Source organism: Bos javanicus, chromosome 22 (assembly GCF_032452875.1).
Source record: "Bos javanicus breed banteng chromosome 22, ARS-OSU_banteng_1.0, whole genome shotgun sequence".
Lineage (NCBI taxonomy): Eukaryota > Metazoa > Chordata > Mammalia > Artiodactyla > Bovidae > Bos > Bos javanicus.
This window is the reverse complement of record NC_083889.1, coordinates 7,750,082-7,770,019: the sequence shown is the minus strand read 5'-3', so window position 1 is coordinate 7,770,019 and position 19,938 is coordinate 7,750,082. Positions and strand designations below refer to the sequence as shown.

Genomic DNA, 19,938 nt, shown 5'->3' with positions numbered 1-19,938 from the left:
ACTCTTTGCGACCCCATGAATCGCAGCACGCCAGGCCTCCCTGTCTATCACCAACTCCCAGAGTTTACTCAAACTCATGTCCATCGAGTCGGTGATGCCACCCAGCCATCTCATCCTCTGTCGTCCCCTTCTCTTCCTGCCTCCAATCCCTCCCAGGCATCAGGGTCTTTTCCAATGAGTCAACTCTTCGCATGAGGTTGCCAAAGTATTGGAGTTTCAGCTTTAGCATCAGTCCTTCCAACAAACACCCAGGACTGAGCTCCTTTAGGATGGACTGGTTGGACCTCCTTGCAGTCCAAGGGACTCTCAAGAGTCTTCTCCAACACCACAGTTCAAAAGCATCAATTCTTCGGCACTCAGCTTTCTTCACAGTCCAACTCTCACATCCATACATGACCACTGGAAAAACCATAGCCTTGACTAGACAGACCTTTGTTGGCAAAGTAATGTCTCTGCTTTTGAATATGCTATCTAAGTGGGTCATAACCTTCCTTCCAAGGAGTAAGCGTCTTTTAATTTCATGGTTGCAGTCACCATCTGCAGTGATTTTGAAGCCCCCAAATAGATGTAATATCTAGAGCTGTGACAGCCATCTTAGGACATGTGTGCTCAGTCATGTCTGACTGTTTTCAATGCAAGGAGTATCCCACCAGGCTCCTCTGCCCATGGAATTTTCCAGGCAGTGGGGTGCCATATCCTACTCCAGGGCATCTTCCCAACTCAAGGATTGAACCTGCATCTCTTGCTTCTCCTGCATTGGTAGATGGATTCTTTACCACTAGCGCCACCTGGAAAGCCCAAGGAGACTGGGCTCAACCCAAATACAGCATGGTAAGTGGGAATTTAGAGCCAAGGAGGGCAGAGGTCAGCGGAAGGAAAATTACTAAGAGGAAACATAAAGGGTAGGGGGTTTCTGGTTGAACCCACCTAATAGGTTTCTTGTTGAAGGCAGGCGAGAGTGATCAGATATTACCTAGGTGATGGTGGAGACTAAGGAATCTGATCAGATACATAAATAAAGGGTTCCTAAAATGACTCCTTCCTGCTAGACCTGAATTTTACAGATAGGATAGGAGAAGATAGGGAGCCTGACTTAAAGTTCGCTCAAGCAAAGAATCTTTGTCTAAAACAAAGATTTACTTTCTCCTACTTGTCTTTTGGAACTTGCTTTTGGATTCCAGCTGCAGAGCTGTATGGATGGCAAGACCACACGGAAAGTCCACGTGTAGGTATTTCAGCAGCCCAACTGAGGTTCGGGTCCACAGCCAGCATCAGCAATAGACATGAATATGGGTATCCTTGACTCGACAGGAAAGACCCTGGATGGGAATACCCCTATGTCCAGTGAACTCCAGAACCATTAACAATAACAATAGCATAACAGCCTGAGACCGAACCCCTCTACCTCAAGCTCGCCAAACTGCTCAGGGTAGTTAGTAATCGAGATAACTTTCCGGAGCCCTTTCTCGGGAGCATTGATTGGCTTACACTCACGTCAATCAAGAGTTTCTGCCTAACGGGTCGTTCGGGGCTGAACAGCCAATAGCCCCCTATTGGCTAAGATGCATAACCACTCTCCATCTATAGAGTGGGCAAAACCCAGAAACTACCTACAAAGACCACACGAGATCAAAGAACCTCCAGAAGTGGGGTTTAGGGCGGCTTCCTCCAGTACGGCCCAATTAATTCTCTCTTTTGGCAGCAAATTCAGTCCTAGAACCCGCCCAAGAGGAAGAAGAGTTTGATTGGTGGTTTAGTATAGAGGCACGGAGACTCACGGGAGCCTGGATCAGGCGCTTGCCATTATTGTTCAGGTCGCCTGTCAATCAGCCTGCCTTTCGGGACGTGCGGAAACGGGCGGCCCTTTGGCTCCGCCTCTTCCCGGGCTGGCGTGCAGGGAGGCCGCCAGGCCGCGGAGGCTGGGAACCTGCCGTGTGGGCGGGGCCGCACGACTCTGCCCCACGGTTCCTTCACAGCTAAGTGTCGGGAGTGCCGCGAAACCCCGGGCGGTGCGGGGCGGGCCTGGCCCGGGGCGAGCGCGGGGGCGGGGCCGCGGCCGGGGCGGGGCCGCGGGAGGCGGAAGCGGCGAGCGAGCTCGAGCCGGAGCCTTGTAGAAACCAGGCTTCGGGCCGGCGGTGCGGGTCGGCGGGGTGGGCCGGGGCGACTGGGCGCTCGAGCCGGGGTGGGCGGGCCGAGGGCCGGGGGTCGAGGCCGGTGGTAGGGTGACGGGCGGGCTGCGCTCCCGCTCCCGCGCGTTCCCGGGGAGGATGCGACCGGGGGCCTCGGGGCGGGGCGGGCGGCGGCAGCGGCGGCGCTAGCGCTAGCGGCGCAGGGGGTGGGCGGCGGCGGCATGAGGCGCGGGGCCGGCGCCCGCGGGAGGGAGGCGCTGCCGGCGGCCCGGCCGCTCCCGCTGCAGCTGCTTGCCGGGCTGGCCGTGCCCTGCCCGCGCGGCCCCGGCTGTTCTCATCCCGGCCGCCACCCGGGCCGCCGCTGGTGACCACTCGCCGCTCCGCCGGAGGCTTCACCCGCGCCCTCCCTCAGGACGCGCCCGCGGAGCTCCGGCCCCTGCGCCCCGCTCGCGGAGACCGCGCCGCGCGCCGGGCGGCGGCGAGGCCGGAAGATGGCCTGGGTGCTCAAGATGGACGAGGTGATAGAGTCCGGGCTGGTGCACGACTTCGACGCCAGCCTCTCGGGCATCGGGCAGGAGCTGGGCGCCGGCGCCTACAGCATGAGGTACCAGTGCCCGGGGGCGGGCGGGCGGAAGCCTCCGTCTCCTTGGGAGAGGCCTGCACGACCCTGGGCCTCTGCCCGCGCCATGGAGCCCCGCGGGCCTCTGCCCACCGCGGTGGCGGGCAACGGAGGGCGGCCCCGCAGTCTTCGGCCCCGCGGGCTGCTCCTGAGGGCTACAGTTTTGCCGTAAAATACGCCCCGCTGTTAGGATGACTCGAGTTGGGGGAAGGGGCTACCTCGCCTTGCAAATGATTTACAAGGCACTTAGAGCTGGAATAAGGTGTGCGAAATGGTAGGGCTTGTGTTGGGAAACACTCTCCAAGGTTTTGGTATCAGTTCCTACTCTGTTCTACATTGTAGTCTTTCCTGGTTACAAATTTTAATCTCTTGTTGTTCCAATAGTAAGTATATCATAATTGGAAGTATCCGCATGGCACATTAACTTAGGTTTTTTTTTTTTTTTTTTATTGTCTCAACGTGAGGTTTTTTCCATTGGGGGGTAGGTAATACCCTCCGAGGCTGTTTCCTTTTGAACAAGGCTTTAGGATGCACTGACTGCACCACAAAAACAAGAGTTTGTTTAGTCTCTGCTCTCTGTACAAGCAGCCATTCATTTTGTTTAATTTTGAGAGGTTGAAACACATCTGAACTTAGTCTCTTGCCTTGATCCTGAAGAAAATTCGCTTATTTGTTTTTTCCTACCAGTTTGGCAGCTCTGTATTTTTATTTTGTAGTACTTTTTATGGAAAAACTGTTTGCGTATTATACGTTCATCCGATTGAAGTGTGAACTGCAGTGGTTAGGCAGCTTTTCCTTAGTGCGAATTATGTGAGATTTTCCATAGATGGTCTTTAACGCCAGGTGTCTTGAAAGTGCTGTCCAGTTTCTCCATGCAGCTCTAGGGGAAGGACAAGGAGAATGAAAAGTCAAGAAGACTTCTGGGTCAGAGCAGGCCTCACATGGTAGGGACTACTCAAAATAATTCGGCTTTTCAATCTTCAAGGGAAACTCTGAGCTGAAAGGTGGAGATGGTTTGTATGGTGTGGAAGCGCCTGGAGGAAAGCCTTAGGTCACCAGTCAGTGACCCTGACCTGATCTGTGCACTTCCTGAACTTGGCACTTCCTCTCTCTGCAGCTTTGAAGCCTGAGGGCTCTGGATGAGGTGGCTTCTTTTCTAGAACAACTGTCTTAGTTGTTGAGGAAATTGAGCTGCTGAAAGTCCTAGGGTCACTCCTGTAGGCAGTGTTAGAGGCACTGATTCCCTAGTGGGAACGCGAGCCATGTTGCTCCTGGAGACCTGGACTTGCCGTCAAGGCAGAAGAGAGCAGGTGAGGCAGATTCAGTGTTTATTCTCAATTACGGTGAGCGAAGGTCTGCTGCTGAGGGCTTTGCTTATTGGGGGCTATTGTGAGCTGTTATTGAGAGACTTCTTTAGATTTCTGGAGTTCTGTTTGTTTCAGAACTAAGTTCATTAGTTGGCTGTTTGTTTCAGCCAACTAATGAACATTTTGTTTGTGGCCTAGAAAGAAAATTTTTATATTAAACCTTTTTACTACCTTGTTGTTAATGTCTGTCATCTTTGTAATTCTGTGTCTGAAACAACACTTTCCATGGGGAAACTTTTTTCCAGTGATTGTCTTCAGTTAGTGGTTCCATGGTGTATGTCTTTTACTCTGAATTTTCAAGTATCTTTGAAGGCAAATACCACTATTAAGGAGCCTGTTTATTTTTTTGGATTTAATTGGGTTCTCAAAATCTGAGAAGAGCCAGGAGACTACTTGCCTCTTGCAAATTCAAGGCCCTTCATTTGAAATGCAAACTTTGGCAGATTCCAAGATTGCTGTGATCTAGAGAAGGTCTGAAGAAAACTTGGGGCTGTGCAGACCTCCTTTGATGGCCCTTGTGCTTCCCATGCCCGGCCCTGGAGCTGGGAGTGCCCAAGCCTCTCTGCTCTGCAGGGCAGTGGCCTCCTTAGGCATCCGGGAAGCGGCACATGCCTGAGTTCCAGGGAAGTAAGGCTTGTGATTTTTGTCTATTTCATTTCTTCTCAAGTTCAAGAAGTAAACTTGAGGTGCTCAACTTGAAATTACTGGAAAAGTGACTTCTTGATACAGATTTGCTCTGGAGGCAGCTTTGTCCATTTTTCTTTCAGAGTGAAGTCTGCTTATTGCATGTGCTTTTTGAATGCTTAAATCAAGAGGTATTTCTAAATAGTTCTTTTAGGAAATGATTGCTTCAGCTTTGGGGGAAGATAGCATGAAAGAAACCTGTGGTTTCTCTCAATAGTCTGACAGTTTTGAAATGTATGTTTGCATTAAACAATGTAGGCTGATAGTATTGGATTATGATGAGGCTAATTTCTGGTGAAATCTTTGCTTCTTCCCTTTTGTTTTCTACACTCCAGTCTTCACTGTGTGTTTTTCTGGCTGCTGCAGATTCTGTTTGAAATGAGGCAGGTCATAAATATTTTTTAAAATCTAAGTTACAGTGTCAGAAGTCTAGAGATGGTTAGAGACCTTGGAAGGCGAATAGGCCAGTCCTGTTCTTCCAAGTGAGTAAACCTAAGCTGGTAGATGTTAAAGTGATTGTTAGTAAAGTGATTGTTAGTGGCACTACCATTTCAAGAGAGGACTGAGTTTCCCTTCACTGAATGAAGGCTTGAAACCCATTGTAACTTGAAATCTGGGTCATACATGTTCTGTGAAGTAAGGAGCAGATAACCAAAGGACTCAAAAAAGTATAACTCAATAAAACTCCTTTAGGAAGGTCTTTTGGGCCACCTGGTAATTTTCATTCCATCTTAAGGGTTCACAAAAAATATATAATTTATAGTAAGTTAGGTTTCAAGATTTAAGGAGTAATCTGAAAAATTTTTTTTAACGTGACTTCTTTATGCATAAAAATATTTTTTATACTAAATAATTCCCTTCGCAAAGGGCATTGGCCTGAGCTCTGTAAAACTTCACTATGGTTTAAATCTGTTTTGAAACAAAAGGTGTATTTTACATATAGTCTCAATTGGGAGGTACATTTGTAGTTTATAAATAATTTGCTAAATCAAAACTGGTTTGAGATGAAGACAGATTTTCTATACTGATTAAAATGTTAAAAGGTCAGTTTATAGTCCCTTGGAGGAAATGGGAAAATTTCAACTTTGTGATCAGTGTTAAGTTAATAAAAGACTACTGAGGATATATTTTATTATGTAACTGTTAATAGCTGATGGTTTTCTGTGGGTCTCATGCTAAAGCAGAATGTTCTGGAGTGGGTGACATTTCTTGGAAGTATAGGAAATTTTCAGAATCCGTGAAATTTGAAAATTTTATTATGGTGGTACCTGAGACTACTTCCAGAATTGGGAATAATTTCTATAAAATTCTTCATTTCACATTTCAAAAACTTTCTGGGTTTAATATTAAAAGAATTCAGTAAATTGTTGGTTAAAAAAAAAAGATACTTCATAGTGTCCACACTGGACTTTATAATTAATAACTAAATTATAATCAAATTCACTTAATCAAATAAAATTTATTACTTTAAAGCAGGGCTTGGCAAAGCTTTTCTATAAAAGGCCAGATAGCAAATATTCAAGGCTTTGTAGGCCAGAGAATCTCTGTCACTCTGTTTTGTTTGTTTACAACCTTTTAAAAAATATAAAAGCCATTCTTAGGTCATGGTTGTACAAAAACAGGCCAGCTGGGTTTGGCCTTTGGGCTGTAGCTAGTTGACCCCTGCTCTAAAGGATAGATTCTAATAATATACTTTGATTGCCTTGGAGAAACATTTGCTGAGTATTGAAACCTTATATTCAAAAAGTAATATTTATGTAGACTAAACCATTCACTCAGCTAATTTATACATATCCTATTGTTTGTCCATAGATTTCATTGTGTTCCATTTTTAAAATCGGGGTGGTCCCCGCACTCCCCTAAGAGTAAGTTCAGTGCAGTTTGTGTCCTTCGTTCGGTGTTGTTTGAAACTTGGTGTTTTATTGATATGGTCTCATAATTTGATGTGTTTCATCACAGTAACACTTGCCAGTTTGCCAGGACAACTTAAATGTTTGCTTTTGGCGGAAAGGAAGAAAAAGATGCTGGACCCTTTTTTTTGCTGTAGGTTCTGTCACTGAATTTACGAGTTCTGTCATTTTTGTTTTGCTTGCTTTGGAAACGGTTCTGTGCTGCATCTTGGTAGTAGAGTCTCTCTTAAACTTTGTGAGTTTATGAGTTAAGATTTACAAGTTAAAAAGATCGTGTAGAAAGCTGACATCTACCCTTTACCCAGCATCTCCTACTTCCATAATCAGAGTACAGTTTTCAAAACTGCCTTAGTACAGAACTATTACCTGAAGAACAAAATTTATTGGGATTTCACAGTGTTTTTTTTCTGTATTGCCTTTTTTCTAATCCATGTTCTGTCTAGGATCCCATATTGCATTTATTTTTTATTTCCTTCAATGACAATCCCTTAGTCTTTCCTTCTCTTTTATGATTCTGATACTTATGTACTAACTAGAAATGTTACGTTTTTAAACATGTGACAGTTTTTTGAAGGCAAACATAGACTATACCTATGAATACTATTCGGCTTTCCAAGGATTTCAGCGGAATGATTTTGAGGAGAGTAGAACCCTGTTGGTGTCATTTTCTTATGGATTACTTTGTTTCAGTCTGTCTGAGTAGAATAGCATACTGTATATTTTGTAGTCCATTCATAATCAGAAACTTTTACATTTTACTAATTTATTTGAGAAAACAATTACAAACCATTATACATTATCACAAATATATTTTATTTGAAAACTTTTTCAAAATCAAACGTGAAGAATGGCATTCTCTTATACTTGCAAATTTATTTAATGTCTGGCATAGTAAAGCAGATGGATTCTCTTACCTGCTATTAGAGTATACTATTTTGGTTGACATAAGTGAAGAAAGTTCAGCCTCCCATAGATATGTGGTTGGAAAAGGAGAGATTATTTTAATAGCCGTTTCAGATCATGCTGGATATTCTTCTTTGATAGTATACCAGCATACCAGCACTTGACAAGAGGCAGTTTCTTAAAGTTGCAATGTGCAATCTGAAACTGTGTCAATGTACTTTTTATATTGTTACATTAGAATCAGTTGGTCTGTTTTGAACTTTGACTGGGTCTCTGAACCTGTGTACTTTTAAATGTGCAAGTATTGGTCATTTGGAAAATAATGATCTCTTGAGTTTTGCAGATCTTCTCAATGTTCTCATTTTTCACTATGCAATACCAAAAAATCACATTCCTTAGTATCACCACCGTCTCATCAGAGAAAGCACGTGGTGGAAGGAGGGTGCAGATTTTGTCATTGGTCACAAATGCTGTCATAGTTGTTTTCCTTGAAATAAAGGGCTCACTTTTGAGGAAATTTCTGTCAAATACTCAGAAATGAATAATCACAGTTTGTCAATGTTTAAATAAAAATGATATTCTGTAAGAGAAGCTGCTTAATCCAGTCACAGATCAGTTTCATAAAAACCTTTTCTTTAGAAAACCATTGCACTTAGGTGTGCAACAGAAATACAGTATACCTACCCAAGGACCAGTATTTAATAAAGTTAATGTTTTTGTACAATGACTGCTTGTGTAGCTTGGTGCTACCGCGTTGATTCATGCCAAGGCACCTGCAGTTTTAACCACCATTGGTTTTGTACAAATGTCAAGAGTGAAAAAGGCAAATAATGGTTTAGTATTATTCTGAGCATAGGTGTGACCTCCTGAACCCCTGAAAATCTCAGGTTCTCCAGGATTCCACAACCATACTTTGAGAACCTCTCATCTAATATGTGCCTAGAGTGTGGGTATTTAAAGTATTTTCTACTAAATTAAAAACAAACCCACTCTTAAGAGTTCAGAGAGCCCAGCAAAGGGAAGAAATAGGATTTGAAGTTGGGGGTCTGACCTCCACTTCTTTCCACTGCACCTGTTGGCTGCTCACCAGCGAATAACTAAGAAGCTTTCTCGAGGTGGAAGATGATCTTTCTGGATAGAAGGAAAATCACATGGGAATGCTGTATTTTTTTTTCTTTCTTATTTTATCTTTCTTTTTTTTTCTCTTATTTTATCTTTCTTTTTTTTTCTCTCTCTCTCCTCTTCTGCAGGACCTTGCCGAACTTATTAGTTCTAATAATTTTAGGGGCTCAGTTATCCTGGTTGATATCTTTAAATAGTGATGGGTTTGTTTCTTCCTGTGTAATCTTTACATTTAATTTTCTTGCCTTAGTGTGGGGTAAGCCTTAGCATTCACTGCAGTGTTGTTTAGAAATACCAAGAACTTGAGTCTTTAGTCTACTTGCTGATTAGAGAAAATGCTTCCAAAGTTTCATAAATAGGTTGTCTCTGTTCCTAGCTGAGATTGAGCCTCAATTTTCTTTCTTTTTTTTTTTTGTTTGCCTGTCCTTTTAAAAAACATTAAGCCTGTATCAGCTTCCTGTGAGCTGGGTAATTTTCTTTTTATGGGCTAAATATTTTTGTGTGCTATGCTGTGCTTACTCAGTCGTGTCTGGCTCTTTGTGACCCCATGGACTGGGGCCCGCCAGGCTGCTGGGTCCATGGGATTCTCCAGGCAAGATTACTGGTGTGGGTTGCCTTGTCCTCCAGGGGATCTTCCTGACCCAGGGATCGAACCCAGATCTCCTGCATTGCAGGCGGATTCTTTACCATCTGAGCATGGGACTTAATTTTTTCTTCAAGGTTTTATAAAGCTTTTTATAAAGACAATCTGGATTAGATGATTTTATTTTATTTTTGCCTACACAGGTGTTTGCCTGTTTAAATTTGCTTCATGGACATAGGAAATTCACAGTTTATCTTAGTTGTGGGAATTTTTTTAACTGATCTCTCCAATATTTGTGATTACACCATTTCTTTCACTCCCTGCGTTTCTTGTGTGTTTTCCTTCTTCCATGACCTCTTTCCGAAGTTTGTCTATATCTCGTATTTTGTAAGAAATCAGATTTTGGTTTTGTTTTTCTTGACTGTGTTTTCTGTTTCATCTTTGTGGTTCTTTCCTGTTGTTTTGATGACTCTGATGACTTGCTGTCTTTAGTTAGGCGCCTTCTCCTTTGTTTTTGGTCTGCTTCTAATCTGTTCATAGCTATATATTTCTCTGTTAAGTTTCTGTCCCAGGTTTTGAAGGCAGCACCTTTGTTTCCATTCAGTTCCCCTGCCCGCCCCCCCCCTTTTGGAACAGTATTTAAATTTTTCTTTATTTTTATTTTTGACTGTGCTATGTCTTCATTGCTGTGTGTGGGGTTTTCTCTGGTTGCGGCAAGTGGGGCCTACCCTCCAGATGCCGTGTGCAGGCTTCTCTTGTCGTGGAGCAGGGCCTCTAGGGTGCTCGGGCCTCAGTAGCTGTGGCACGTGGGGTTCAGCTGCCCCACGGCATGCAGGATCTTCCCAGACCAGGGACTGAACCTGTGTCCCCTGCTTTGGCAGGCAGGATTCTTAACCGCTGCATCACCAGGGAAGCCTGTGTTTATTTTCTTTTGTAGTCTTCTATATATTCTGGATACTAGCCTTGATTACACATATATGTCACAGACAACTCTCTTCTACTCCGTGACACCTTCCCATTCTCTTTATGGTGCCTTTTAAACAGAAGGTCTTGATCGGGATATGGTCAGATTGAGCAGCCTTTCCCTACTCTGAGGTCATAACAATACTCTTATGGTCTTTTCTGAAGGTTTATTACTTTACATATCACATCTAAGTTCACAATCTCTCTAGAGTTGTGTTTTTTTCCTTCTGTTTTTGGTATTGTATGAGAGGAGGCCAGTTAGTTGCAGTTGCAGTTGTATGAGCCTGTAGTTTACCTAATATCTTTGAAAAGACTGTTTATTTCTCACCTTTTTTTCCATTTGAGCATTTTTATTTTTAAAAAATTTATTTATTTTAATTGGAGGCTAATTACTTTACAATATTGTATTGGTTTTTGCCATACATTGACATGAATCCGCCATGGGTGTACATGTGTTCCCCATCCTGAAGCCCCCTCCCACCTCCCTCCCCATCCCATCCCTCAGGGTCATCCCAGTGCACCAGCCCTGAGTGCCCCATCTCATGCATCAAACCTGGACCTGCGATCTGCTTCACATATGATAATATACATGTTTCAACGCTACCTTCTCAAATCATCCCCTTCTCAACCTTTTCTCACAGAGTCCAAAAGACTCTTCTTTAAATCTGTGTCTCTTGCTGTCTTGCATATAGGATCATCGTTACCATCTTTATAAATTCCATATATATGCGTTAGTATACATGGCACCCCACTCCGGTACTCTTGCCTGGAAAATCCATGGACAGAGGAGCCTGGTGGGCTGCAGTCCATGGGGTCGCTAAGAGTCAGACACGACTGAGCGACTTCACTTTCACTTTTCTCTTTCATGCATTGGAGAAGGAAATGGCAACCCACTCCAGTGTTCTTGCCTGGAGAATCCCAGGGACGGGGAGCCTGGTGGGCTGCCGTCTGTGGGGTCACACAGAGTCGGACACGACTGAAGTGACTTAGCATTAGCATTAGCATACTGTATTGGTGTTTTTCTTTCTGACTTACTTGACTCTGTATAAAAAATATGGAATGCTTCCCGAATTTGCATGTCATCCTTGCACAGGGGCCATGCTAATCTCTGTATCGTTCCAATTTTAGTATATGTGCTGCCCAAATGAACACTATTTCTCACCTCTCTATACTGCCATTCTGTTATAAATCCAGTGCCCATCAGTGATCTAAATCTGTCGTCCTGTTTGCAGATTCTGGATTCTGTCCTTGTGTTCTTGAGAAATACCCAGCTAGATGATGGTTTGTCATTACACTCTTGAATTTGATTTGTTAATACTCAGTTTAGGCTTTTTGCATCTATATTTATGGCTGACTTGAGCTTTTCACTTTCTTTTCTAGTTTTGTTTGTACCTAGTTTTGATGTCACAATTGCATAAGTCTTCATAAGGAATAAGGTTAATTCCTCGGTTTTTGTCCTGTCCAATAGTTTGTATAGGAGCTGCCCCCGAAAGTCCCGTAGAACTCCTCTGTGAAAGTTTTCTCTGGGGGAAAATTTTTAACCACAGTATCGGTCTCTGTAGCATTACTTTTCTTTTTAAGCCTTTTATGTCTTTATGACTGGATTTGCTTAGACTGTGCTGGCTGTCAGTGGCTCTGCGTGGTCTTTCTCTGGCTGTGGCCAGTAGGGCCGCCCTTCCTCGTGGCGCCCGGGCTTCTAACTGCGGTGGCGTCTCCTGTTGAGGAGCACAGGCTCTGAGCACTGTGGGCTTAGTAGTTGTGGCACAGGGACTCAGTTGCTCTGCAGCTTGTGGGCTCTTCCTGGACCAGAGATGGAACCCGTGTCCCTTGCATTGACAGATTCTTATCCACAGTGCCACTGTGGAAGTCTTGTAGTTTTTTATGTCTTAAAGTTTTGATGTTAATTTTTCTAGAAAATTGTTGATCTTATCCATATGTTCAGATACGTTGCTATAGTTGTTAGTGATATTCTCATCTTACTAGTTTTTATATCATTAGTTACATCTTTTTTCCTCATCTTTATTAGTGCCGTCTCTTTTTGATCAGTCTCTCCTAGACGTGTGTCTCATTTTCTAGGGCACACTGGACCAGTCCTTTTGTGCACTTGACTCTGATTTTTTAATTTTGGCAGTGCTGTGTCTTTGTTGCTGTGAGGGCCTTTCTCAGGTTGTGGCGAGCAGGGGCTGCTCTCCAGTTGCAGCGGTGCAGGCTCCTCATGGCGGCTTCTTTTGCGAAGCATGGACTCTAGGGCACGCGGGCTTCAGTAGTTTCGGCGTTTCTGCTCAGTAGTTGCCGTGCACGGCTTAGTTGCTCCCCAGTATGTGGATCTTTCCGGACCAGGAACCAGGACCTGCCTTTTCTGCGCTGGCAGATGGGTGCCTTCCCACTGAGCCAGGGAAGCCCACTGCACTTGGTTCCTGTTTGTCGAGACTAGGGGAAGTTCCAGACTTCCAGGACACTCCTTGTCCTGTGTTCAGCACGGTGCTCTGCACTTGCGCATTTCTGTAGCCGGCTCCCCGTTCTGACTGGTTCCTAAAATTCTCCCACTTTACTCTCTGGAATTCTTAGTCTATCAGAAAAATCTCCCAAGCAGTCAGTGTTACAGATTGAATTGTGTGTCCCCCAAAAAGATATGTTGAAGTCCCAGGCACCCCCCCCCACAATGCCTCAGAATGTGGCCTTATTTGGAAATAAGGACTTCACAAAGGTAATCCAGTTAAAATGAGGTCATCAGGGTGGGCACTGGTTGAAGAGAACTGGTGTCCTTAGAAAGGGGAAATCTGGACGCACACAGACACACACACACAGAGGGGATACAGAAGACACACGGGAAGAAGCTGGCCAAGGGCCTAGAGTGCTGCGCCTACAAGTGAGGGCACCCAGCCCCCGCCGCCAGACCCCAGAAGCTGCGAGAGGCCTTCCCTCCCAGTGCTCAGCCAACCCCTGGATTCAGACTTCCGGCCCTTGAACAGTGAGACAGGAAGCTGCTGCCGTTTTAAGCCTCTAGTTTCTGGTTCTTTGTGATGACAACCCTAGGAAACTAGTATAGCCAGCTTTGTCTCTTAATGCTGTCTTCCCCTACCCTGCTCTTGTGGAAACCTGCTATCTGAGGACCCTTCTCCCCTGAGACCCTCTCAACTGCTGGGGGCTTACATTCACATCCCTGCTCTTGCACCAGGAGCCTGGGGAGGGATCCTTGCGGCTTCTCACAGCCGCCTCCGGACTGTTCTGTCTCCCTCCTTTTCTGCAAGACCCCCAGCTTTGAATTTCATGCCACTGATTGTCACCAGGCCCTCAGTGATTGCAGTCATCTGGTGTGGGGGTCATTTCTTATTTTAAAAACTCAAGATCCCGGCTCACTGTCACAGTGAACACGACTAGTCTGTTCACTCGTGGTGACTTCAGAAGATATTTAAATGGGCCTTCCAGCAGCCTGACACTTCCGTTCCTTGAGTATCTTTCTTACAGCGACATTATCTCAGCTACTCAATCCTATGGTCATACATTAGACCTGGATTTACCCATCATGCGACCCACTGCAATCTCAGATTCAGAGTTCACCTGCTGCCCCCTGTCCTTCACTCTCTCCCTTATTACTCTCCTTCTGCCATCACTGCACCCATTAAAATTTATTAATACAACCACTGATATTGCTCTCATCACAATTTCTCACCCGCTTGAAGAGGCTTCCCCAGTGGCTCAGTGGTAAAGAATCCGCCTGCCAATGCAGGAAACTTGGGTTTGATCCCTGGGTCAGGAAGATCCCCTGGAGTAGGAAATGGCAACCCACTCCAGTATTCTTGCCTGGGAAATCCCATGGACAGAGGAGCCTGGAGGGCTACAGTCCATAGGGTCGCAAGGAGTCGGACATGACTGAGCGACTGAGCACGCACACATGTACTCTCTTGAGCTCCTGTTTTCTTCCCCAACCAGTTTAAATTTTCCTGGTCAATCATTGTAGTTACTTGCCCACATATACCCTTGTTCTCTTGCCCCCTTTTGCTTTATTCCCCGGTCCTCTTTTTTAACACAACCGTAACCCTGCTTAAATCCGATGCTTCCTTTCCGTTACTTAGGTAACAGGGTGGCTCTAAGGAAGCGCTGATCAGGCCTCACGGGAAGCGCACCACCTCCACTCTCAAGCGCATCCCTTTGCTGGTTGGTGGTCTCACCTCTGCGCCCTCGCCCAGTCCCTCTCCAGCTCTGCTTAAGGATGGGGTGGCCCCATCTCAGACCCACAACTCTTCCTGCCAGGGCCTACTTTCAGTAGAATTTCCATACTTGGTACTTTACTGAAAAAATAGGACTTTTGAAATATGAACACACATACTGGCTTACAAGTTTTTCTTTTTTTCTTTTTTTAATTTTATTTTATTTTTAAACTTTACATAATTGTATTAGTTTTGCCAAATATCAAAATGAATCCGCCACAGGTACACATGTGTTCCCCATCCTGAACCCTCCTCCCTCTTCCCTCCCCATACCATCCCTCTGGGTCGTCCCAGTGCACTAGCCCCAAGCATCCAGTATCGTGTATCGAACCTGGACCGGCAACTCGTTTCTTACATGATATTTTACATGTTTCAATGTCATTCTCCCAAATCTTCCCACCCTCTCCCTCTCCCACAGAGTCCAGAAGACTGTTCTATACATCAGTGTCTCTTTTGCTGTCTCGTACACCGGGTTATTGTTACCATCTTTCTAAATTCCATATATATGCGTTAGTATACTGTATTTATGTTTTTCCTTCTGGCTTACTTCACTCTGTATAATAGGCTCCAGTTTCATCCACCTCATTAGAACTGATTCAAATGTATTCTTTTTAATGGCTGAGTAATACTCCATTGTGTATATGTACCATAGCTTTCTTATCCATTCATCTGCTGATGGACATCTAGGTTGCTTCCATGTCCTGGCTATTATAAACAGTGCTGCGATGAACATTGGGGTACACGTGTCTCTTTCCCTTCTGGTTTCCTCAGTGTGTATGCCCAGCAGTGGGATTGCTGGATCATAAGGCTGTTCTATTTCCAGTTTTTTAAGGAATCTCCACACTGTTCTCCATAGTGGCTGTACTAGTTTGCATTCCCACCAACAGTGTAAGAGGGTTCCCTTTTCTCCACAACCTCTCCAGCATTTATTATTTGTAGACTTTTGGATCACAGCCATTCTGACTGGTGTGAAATGGTACCTCATAGTGGTCTTGATGTGCTTTTGGGCGTGGGTTCGAAAATTGCTTATCCTACTTTGGTTATTTTGGGTTCTTAAATCAGCGATTTAGTGTACTTCATTGGTCCAGACTTTACTGGGCCTTTATATCAAATGCTGCCTCTGCCCGTTCTTTCCGCTTCTGAGACTTCAGTGTAGAATCTTCTCCCTTTCTCTCTTAACACCTCTTCGGCATTTTCTGTGCTACCTTCTGGATAACTTTTTGTTTATGTTCCATTTTCCTTATATACTCTTCATTTCTGTGTAATCTTACTGTTAAATATTCATTCTTTATTTCTTTAAACAAAGTAAGCTTAATTTTATCATATAGGTTCAGTACTTCTGGCATCTTGAAGTCTTTGGTGGGTATTGGTCTGTGTCCAGTCAGGAAAATAGGATGCACTGAGCTGTCTCAGGCAGAGAAGGGTTTGGTGAAGTATTGACTGTGAAAGTGCTAGAAGGGTTCAGGGAGAAGGGCTGGCTGTTGGAGGCATGGCTGCTGCTGCCTTGAACTTCCCTGCAGCTGTGGTTGCCTGCTTCTGCTCTTTCCCACTCCCTCTTCATTTCCCTTCAGAGCAACCTACCAAGATTCCAGCTGGCAAGATGTCTTATATATGTAGTCTTCAGACCTCTAACCCTCTGCAGCAGAATCAGGAAAGCACTGAATGCCAACAGACAGGATCTGGAACTGGGTATATGCCATCTGTTGTTTTTGCTGTTGGTTCTTGCGCCTAAAGTCGTGTTTGTCTTTGTGTGCCTGGATATTTTTGGATACTGGCATCAGGATTACTTGGAATAATTCAAATCCTTGTGTCTTTTCATTTGCTTGTCAGATCCCTGGGAGACCTACCTGTCTGGAATATGAGGTTACAAAATCAGCTGAATACCAGAACTTTTCTTATGGCTCATCCTGGTAGAAATTATGATCTCAAATTGTCTGGAGATCTGGCTTTTCACTTTAGTAATGATTGCATATCAGTGCTGCAGTTCATTCATCAGTTCAGCAGATATTTGAGCTCTTTTGTGCTAGACGCTGGGTTTGAGTCTGTGAAGAGAAACCAGTTTGGGGGGTAGTTACACTTATGGGGCATACAAATGTAAGTCTGGTATAGTGTTGGAAAGTGAAATGCTTTGTGGATAAATAGAGCAGGAAAGGAGCAGCTGGGAGTACCATGGAGGATTACAGTTGTCACTGAAAAGGTGACATTTGAATACAGTGAGCCAGTAGGACATCAGCAGAGTAGGCCAGTGCAAAGGCCCCGGAAGGGTTGAGGAAGGAGGCTGCAGTGACTGAACCAGGTCCTTCCAGGGACCTTGGTTTCTAAAGTGAGGTGATGGAGAGAGTGCAAAGGAATGAAATGGTCCAACTTCTATTTGCAGAGGCTCGCTCTGGCTGCTGTGTTGGTTGGAATTCATTGTCTTTCTAATAAAGTGAAAAGTTAATTGGGATTGCATCAGCAGATGATCTATACATGTTTATGTTTATTCAGGAGTTTTTAGCACCTACCAAAAGCATAGTAGGCTATGGAAATAAAAGTATTAGTCACTTAGTTGTGTTCGACTCTTTTCAACCCGACGGACTGCAGCCTGCCAGGCTCCTTTGTGCATGGGATTCTCCAGGCAAGAACACTGGAGTGGGTAGCCAGCCCCTTCTTCAGGGCCTCTTCTCAACCCAGGGATTGATCCTGGGTGTCCTGCATTGTAGGCAGATACTTTACTGTCTGAGCTACCATAACCAAGGGAATGTAATGGTGGTGGCCTTCTAGGATCTGAAGCAAATAAAATTTTATTTACTGTATGTAGCAGTTTATTTATAATAGCCAATCTTCTGCAATCTGATGTCTTATGTATGTAATGATCAACCAAGGCAGTTAGCATTAAGACCTTAAAATTATTCTCCATGTCACTTTTTAGTATGATTAACTAAAGCATCTGATTTATAGCTCTCATCTCATTTTTTCCCTTTCTCGCCAAGATAACTTTTTTTGTTGTTGTTTTGACCACATTGCATGGCTTGTGGGGTTTTAGTTACCTAACCAGGGATTGAACCCTGGTCCTCGGCAGTGAGAGCATGGAGTCCTAACCACTGGACCACCAGGAAATTCTCTCACCCAGAAAACTGTAAATAATTACATATATGTGAAACAGAATATGTATTTATTTTAATCTGCTGTGGAGCTACTTTGACTGCTGTAGTTGTTTCATAAAGAGAGCTTCTCTGAGTCTTAAAGTACCATTTTTAAGTTTCCTGTAAAGTTTTTATATCTCTGTTCTAGAAGAGGGCTGGAGACCATTGCTAACTATGCGTTCCTCAGTTATACTTTTGACTTAGAAGTGTTTTGACATTTTCTAGGTATAAATGAAGGAGAATTAGTGTGTAATTTAGTCCCTGAATAATCAGTCTGGTGCTTTAATAGAAATGTATGTGGGAAGAGGAAATACAGGGTTTCCCTTTCATTTCACTTATTCCCACATTTTTTAAAAAGTTGAATTTAATTAAAATGGGCCAGCCAGATATCTGTCAGTGAACAGCTCATAAGAACAGATAAACAGTTGAGACAAGTCTTTGAGGTCCTTGTTATAGTAGTTATTCATTTGGATGTTTTGCTGTTTTACTTCTTATTGAGAAATGGACATAGAAAAGTCATCAGGATATAAATGTACAGCTCAGCAAATTATCTTAAAAAAAAACAAAACAAAACCCTACCCTTCACATGTTAATGGTGGAAATATAAAATGGTGCAGCCACTTTAAAAAACAGTTTGGCAGTTTCTCAAAAAGGTAGATAGATATATGAGTTACCATATGACCCAGTAATTCTACTTCTAGATATAAATCCAAAGGAATTAAACATGTCTACACAGAACATATACAAGTGTTCATAGCAGCATATTCGTAATAACCAAAAAATGGAAACAAGGTAAAGGTCCATAATCTGATGATGGATAATTAGCATATGGTGTATTCATACAATGGAATATCATTCGGCCATAAGAAGGAATGACGTACTGTACGTGCTACAACATGAATGAACCTTGAAATCACACTAAGTGTTAATAAAAGAAACCAATCACAAAAGGTCACGTGATTCTGTGTGCATTGTATATCTGGAATAGGCAGGTCCACAGAGACAAGCAGGTCAGTGGTTGCTCGGGTGGTGGTGGGTAGGGTGGGAGTATAGGGAGTGGCTGCTAGGGGTATGAGAATTCTTTCTGAGGTGCTGAGAATGTCTTGGAATTAATAGCGGTGAAGACTGCCCAACTCTGTGAAGATACTGAGAGCCACTGAAACATACGCTTTATAAGGGTGAATTTTGTGGTATGTAAAAGACAGCTGATTTTTTTTTTTTAAGGCAAACCAGATAACATCCATGTGTGTTTAACCACTCAAGTTATAGAATATAGACAGTACCCCAGAAGATCCCCCCACCGCCTCCTGATCAATGCCCCAAGTTATTCTTGGGGGGAAAAAAATAGCAGCTGTTTATACTGCTACTGTTTGCTTCTCAGAAGAAGCCATTGTCTTAGACTGAGTGTGAAGCTTTATGCTCTCAGCACTTGGCTAAGCCTAGCAGGGAACTTTTTATAAAGTACCATTTTAATCAAATGCTTCTTTGTAATTTCATGGTGCCAGGGTGACCTACCTTTCAAAACAGGTGGCTCCGTACTCTTGATCTTTTTTAATAGAAATAATGAGTTTTAAGTTTTTAAAGAATTTTTTGACATAAGTTTTTTTTTTTTTTTTTTTTTAGTACTAGATATATTATTAGCCTGATCTCTTTATCAGTAGTTTGGACTTTATTAACTATTAAATACTGCTTACTTTAAATATTTCTCATTTTAATACTTTTGCCTAATTATAGCCACCCACTCCTCTTTCTCCCACTAGATATATGGGTTATTGAAGCTATCTTTTGGGGGTGCCAGATTATCATTAATAGTTATTTTATTCTACATATGGGGAGCAACTGAGTGGCATGCGGGATTTAGTTCCTTGACCAGGGATCCGAACCCATGCCCCCTGCAGTGGAAGTGCCAAACCCTCACCACTAGACCACAGGGAGGTCCCTCTTGATAATATCTGTGATCTTAAAATTTAAAAGAAACTACCTTTAAATACTTCTATATGTTTTTAAGTATTTTAGACCCCGAGTAAGGTCAGTGTGGCTTTTTCTTTGCAGCGATGTCTTGGCATTGCCCATTTTCAAGCAGGAAGATTCTAGCCTTCCGCTGGATGACGAGACCAAACACCCACCCTTCCAGTACGTGATGTGTGCCGCGACATCGCCCGCCGTGAAGCTGCACGACGAGACGCTCACCTACCTGAACCAAGGTCGGTATGGCTGCGCTGCGCTCTGACCTAAGAGTGCGCGGAAGTCCAAAATGGCCTTTGGGCATCGCAGCCTGGGTTAGTGGTAATAATTGAAAATTAGGTTCCTTCTCTCAGACAG

General features: G+C 43.8%; 1 protein-coding gene, 1 long non-coding RNA gene and 1 other non-coding gene across 6 annotated transcripts in view; 1 reads left to right on the top strand and 2 right to left on the bottom strand.

Annotated features, from left to right (window-relative positions):
- LOC133235034 (uncharacterized) overlaps nucleotides 1-2,258 on the bottom strand; it is a 69,133-nt gene extending 66,875 nt beyond the window's left edge. Inside the window, exon 1 of the long non-coding RNA XR_009732417.1 lies at nucleotides 1,779-2,258. This is a non-coding gene — a long non-coding RNA (uncharacterized LOC133235034). The remainder of the gene's footprint in view (nucleotides 1-1,778) is intronic.
- Nucleotides 2,259-2,331: 73 nt separating this feature from the next.
- Nucleotides 2,332-19,938, top strand: part of UBP1 (upstream binding protein 1) — a 65,300-nt gene continuing 47,693 nt past the window's right edge. Inside the window, exons 1-2 of one of the 4 annotated variants that reach the window (XM_061395797.1) lie at nucleotides 2,332-2,733; nucleotides 19,669-19,820. In XM_061395797.1, the coding sequence (XP_061251781.1) occupies nucleotides 2,621-2,733; nucleotides 19,669-19,820 (265 nt within the window). In that variant the 5' untranslated portion in view covers nucleotides 2,332-2,620. Of the gene's footprint in view, nucleotides 2,734-15,487; nucleotides 18,807-19,668; nucleotides 19,821-19,938 lie in introns of those variants that run through there. The other 3 variants (XM_061395796.1, XM_061395798.1, XM_061395799.1) reach the window with 3 other exon arrangements.
- On the bottom strand, nucleotides 11,329-11,432 carry LOC133235797 (U6 spliceosomal RNA). The gene has a single exon (XR_009732661.1). It is a non-coding gene; the product is annotated as a U6 spliceosomal RNA (small nuclear RNA).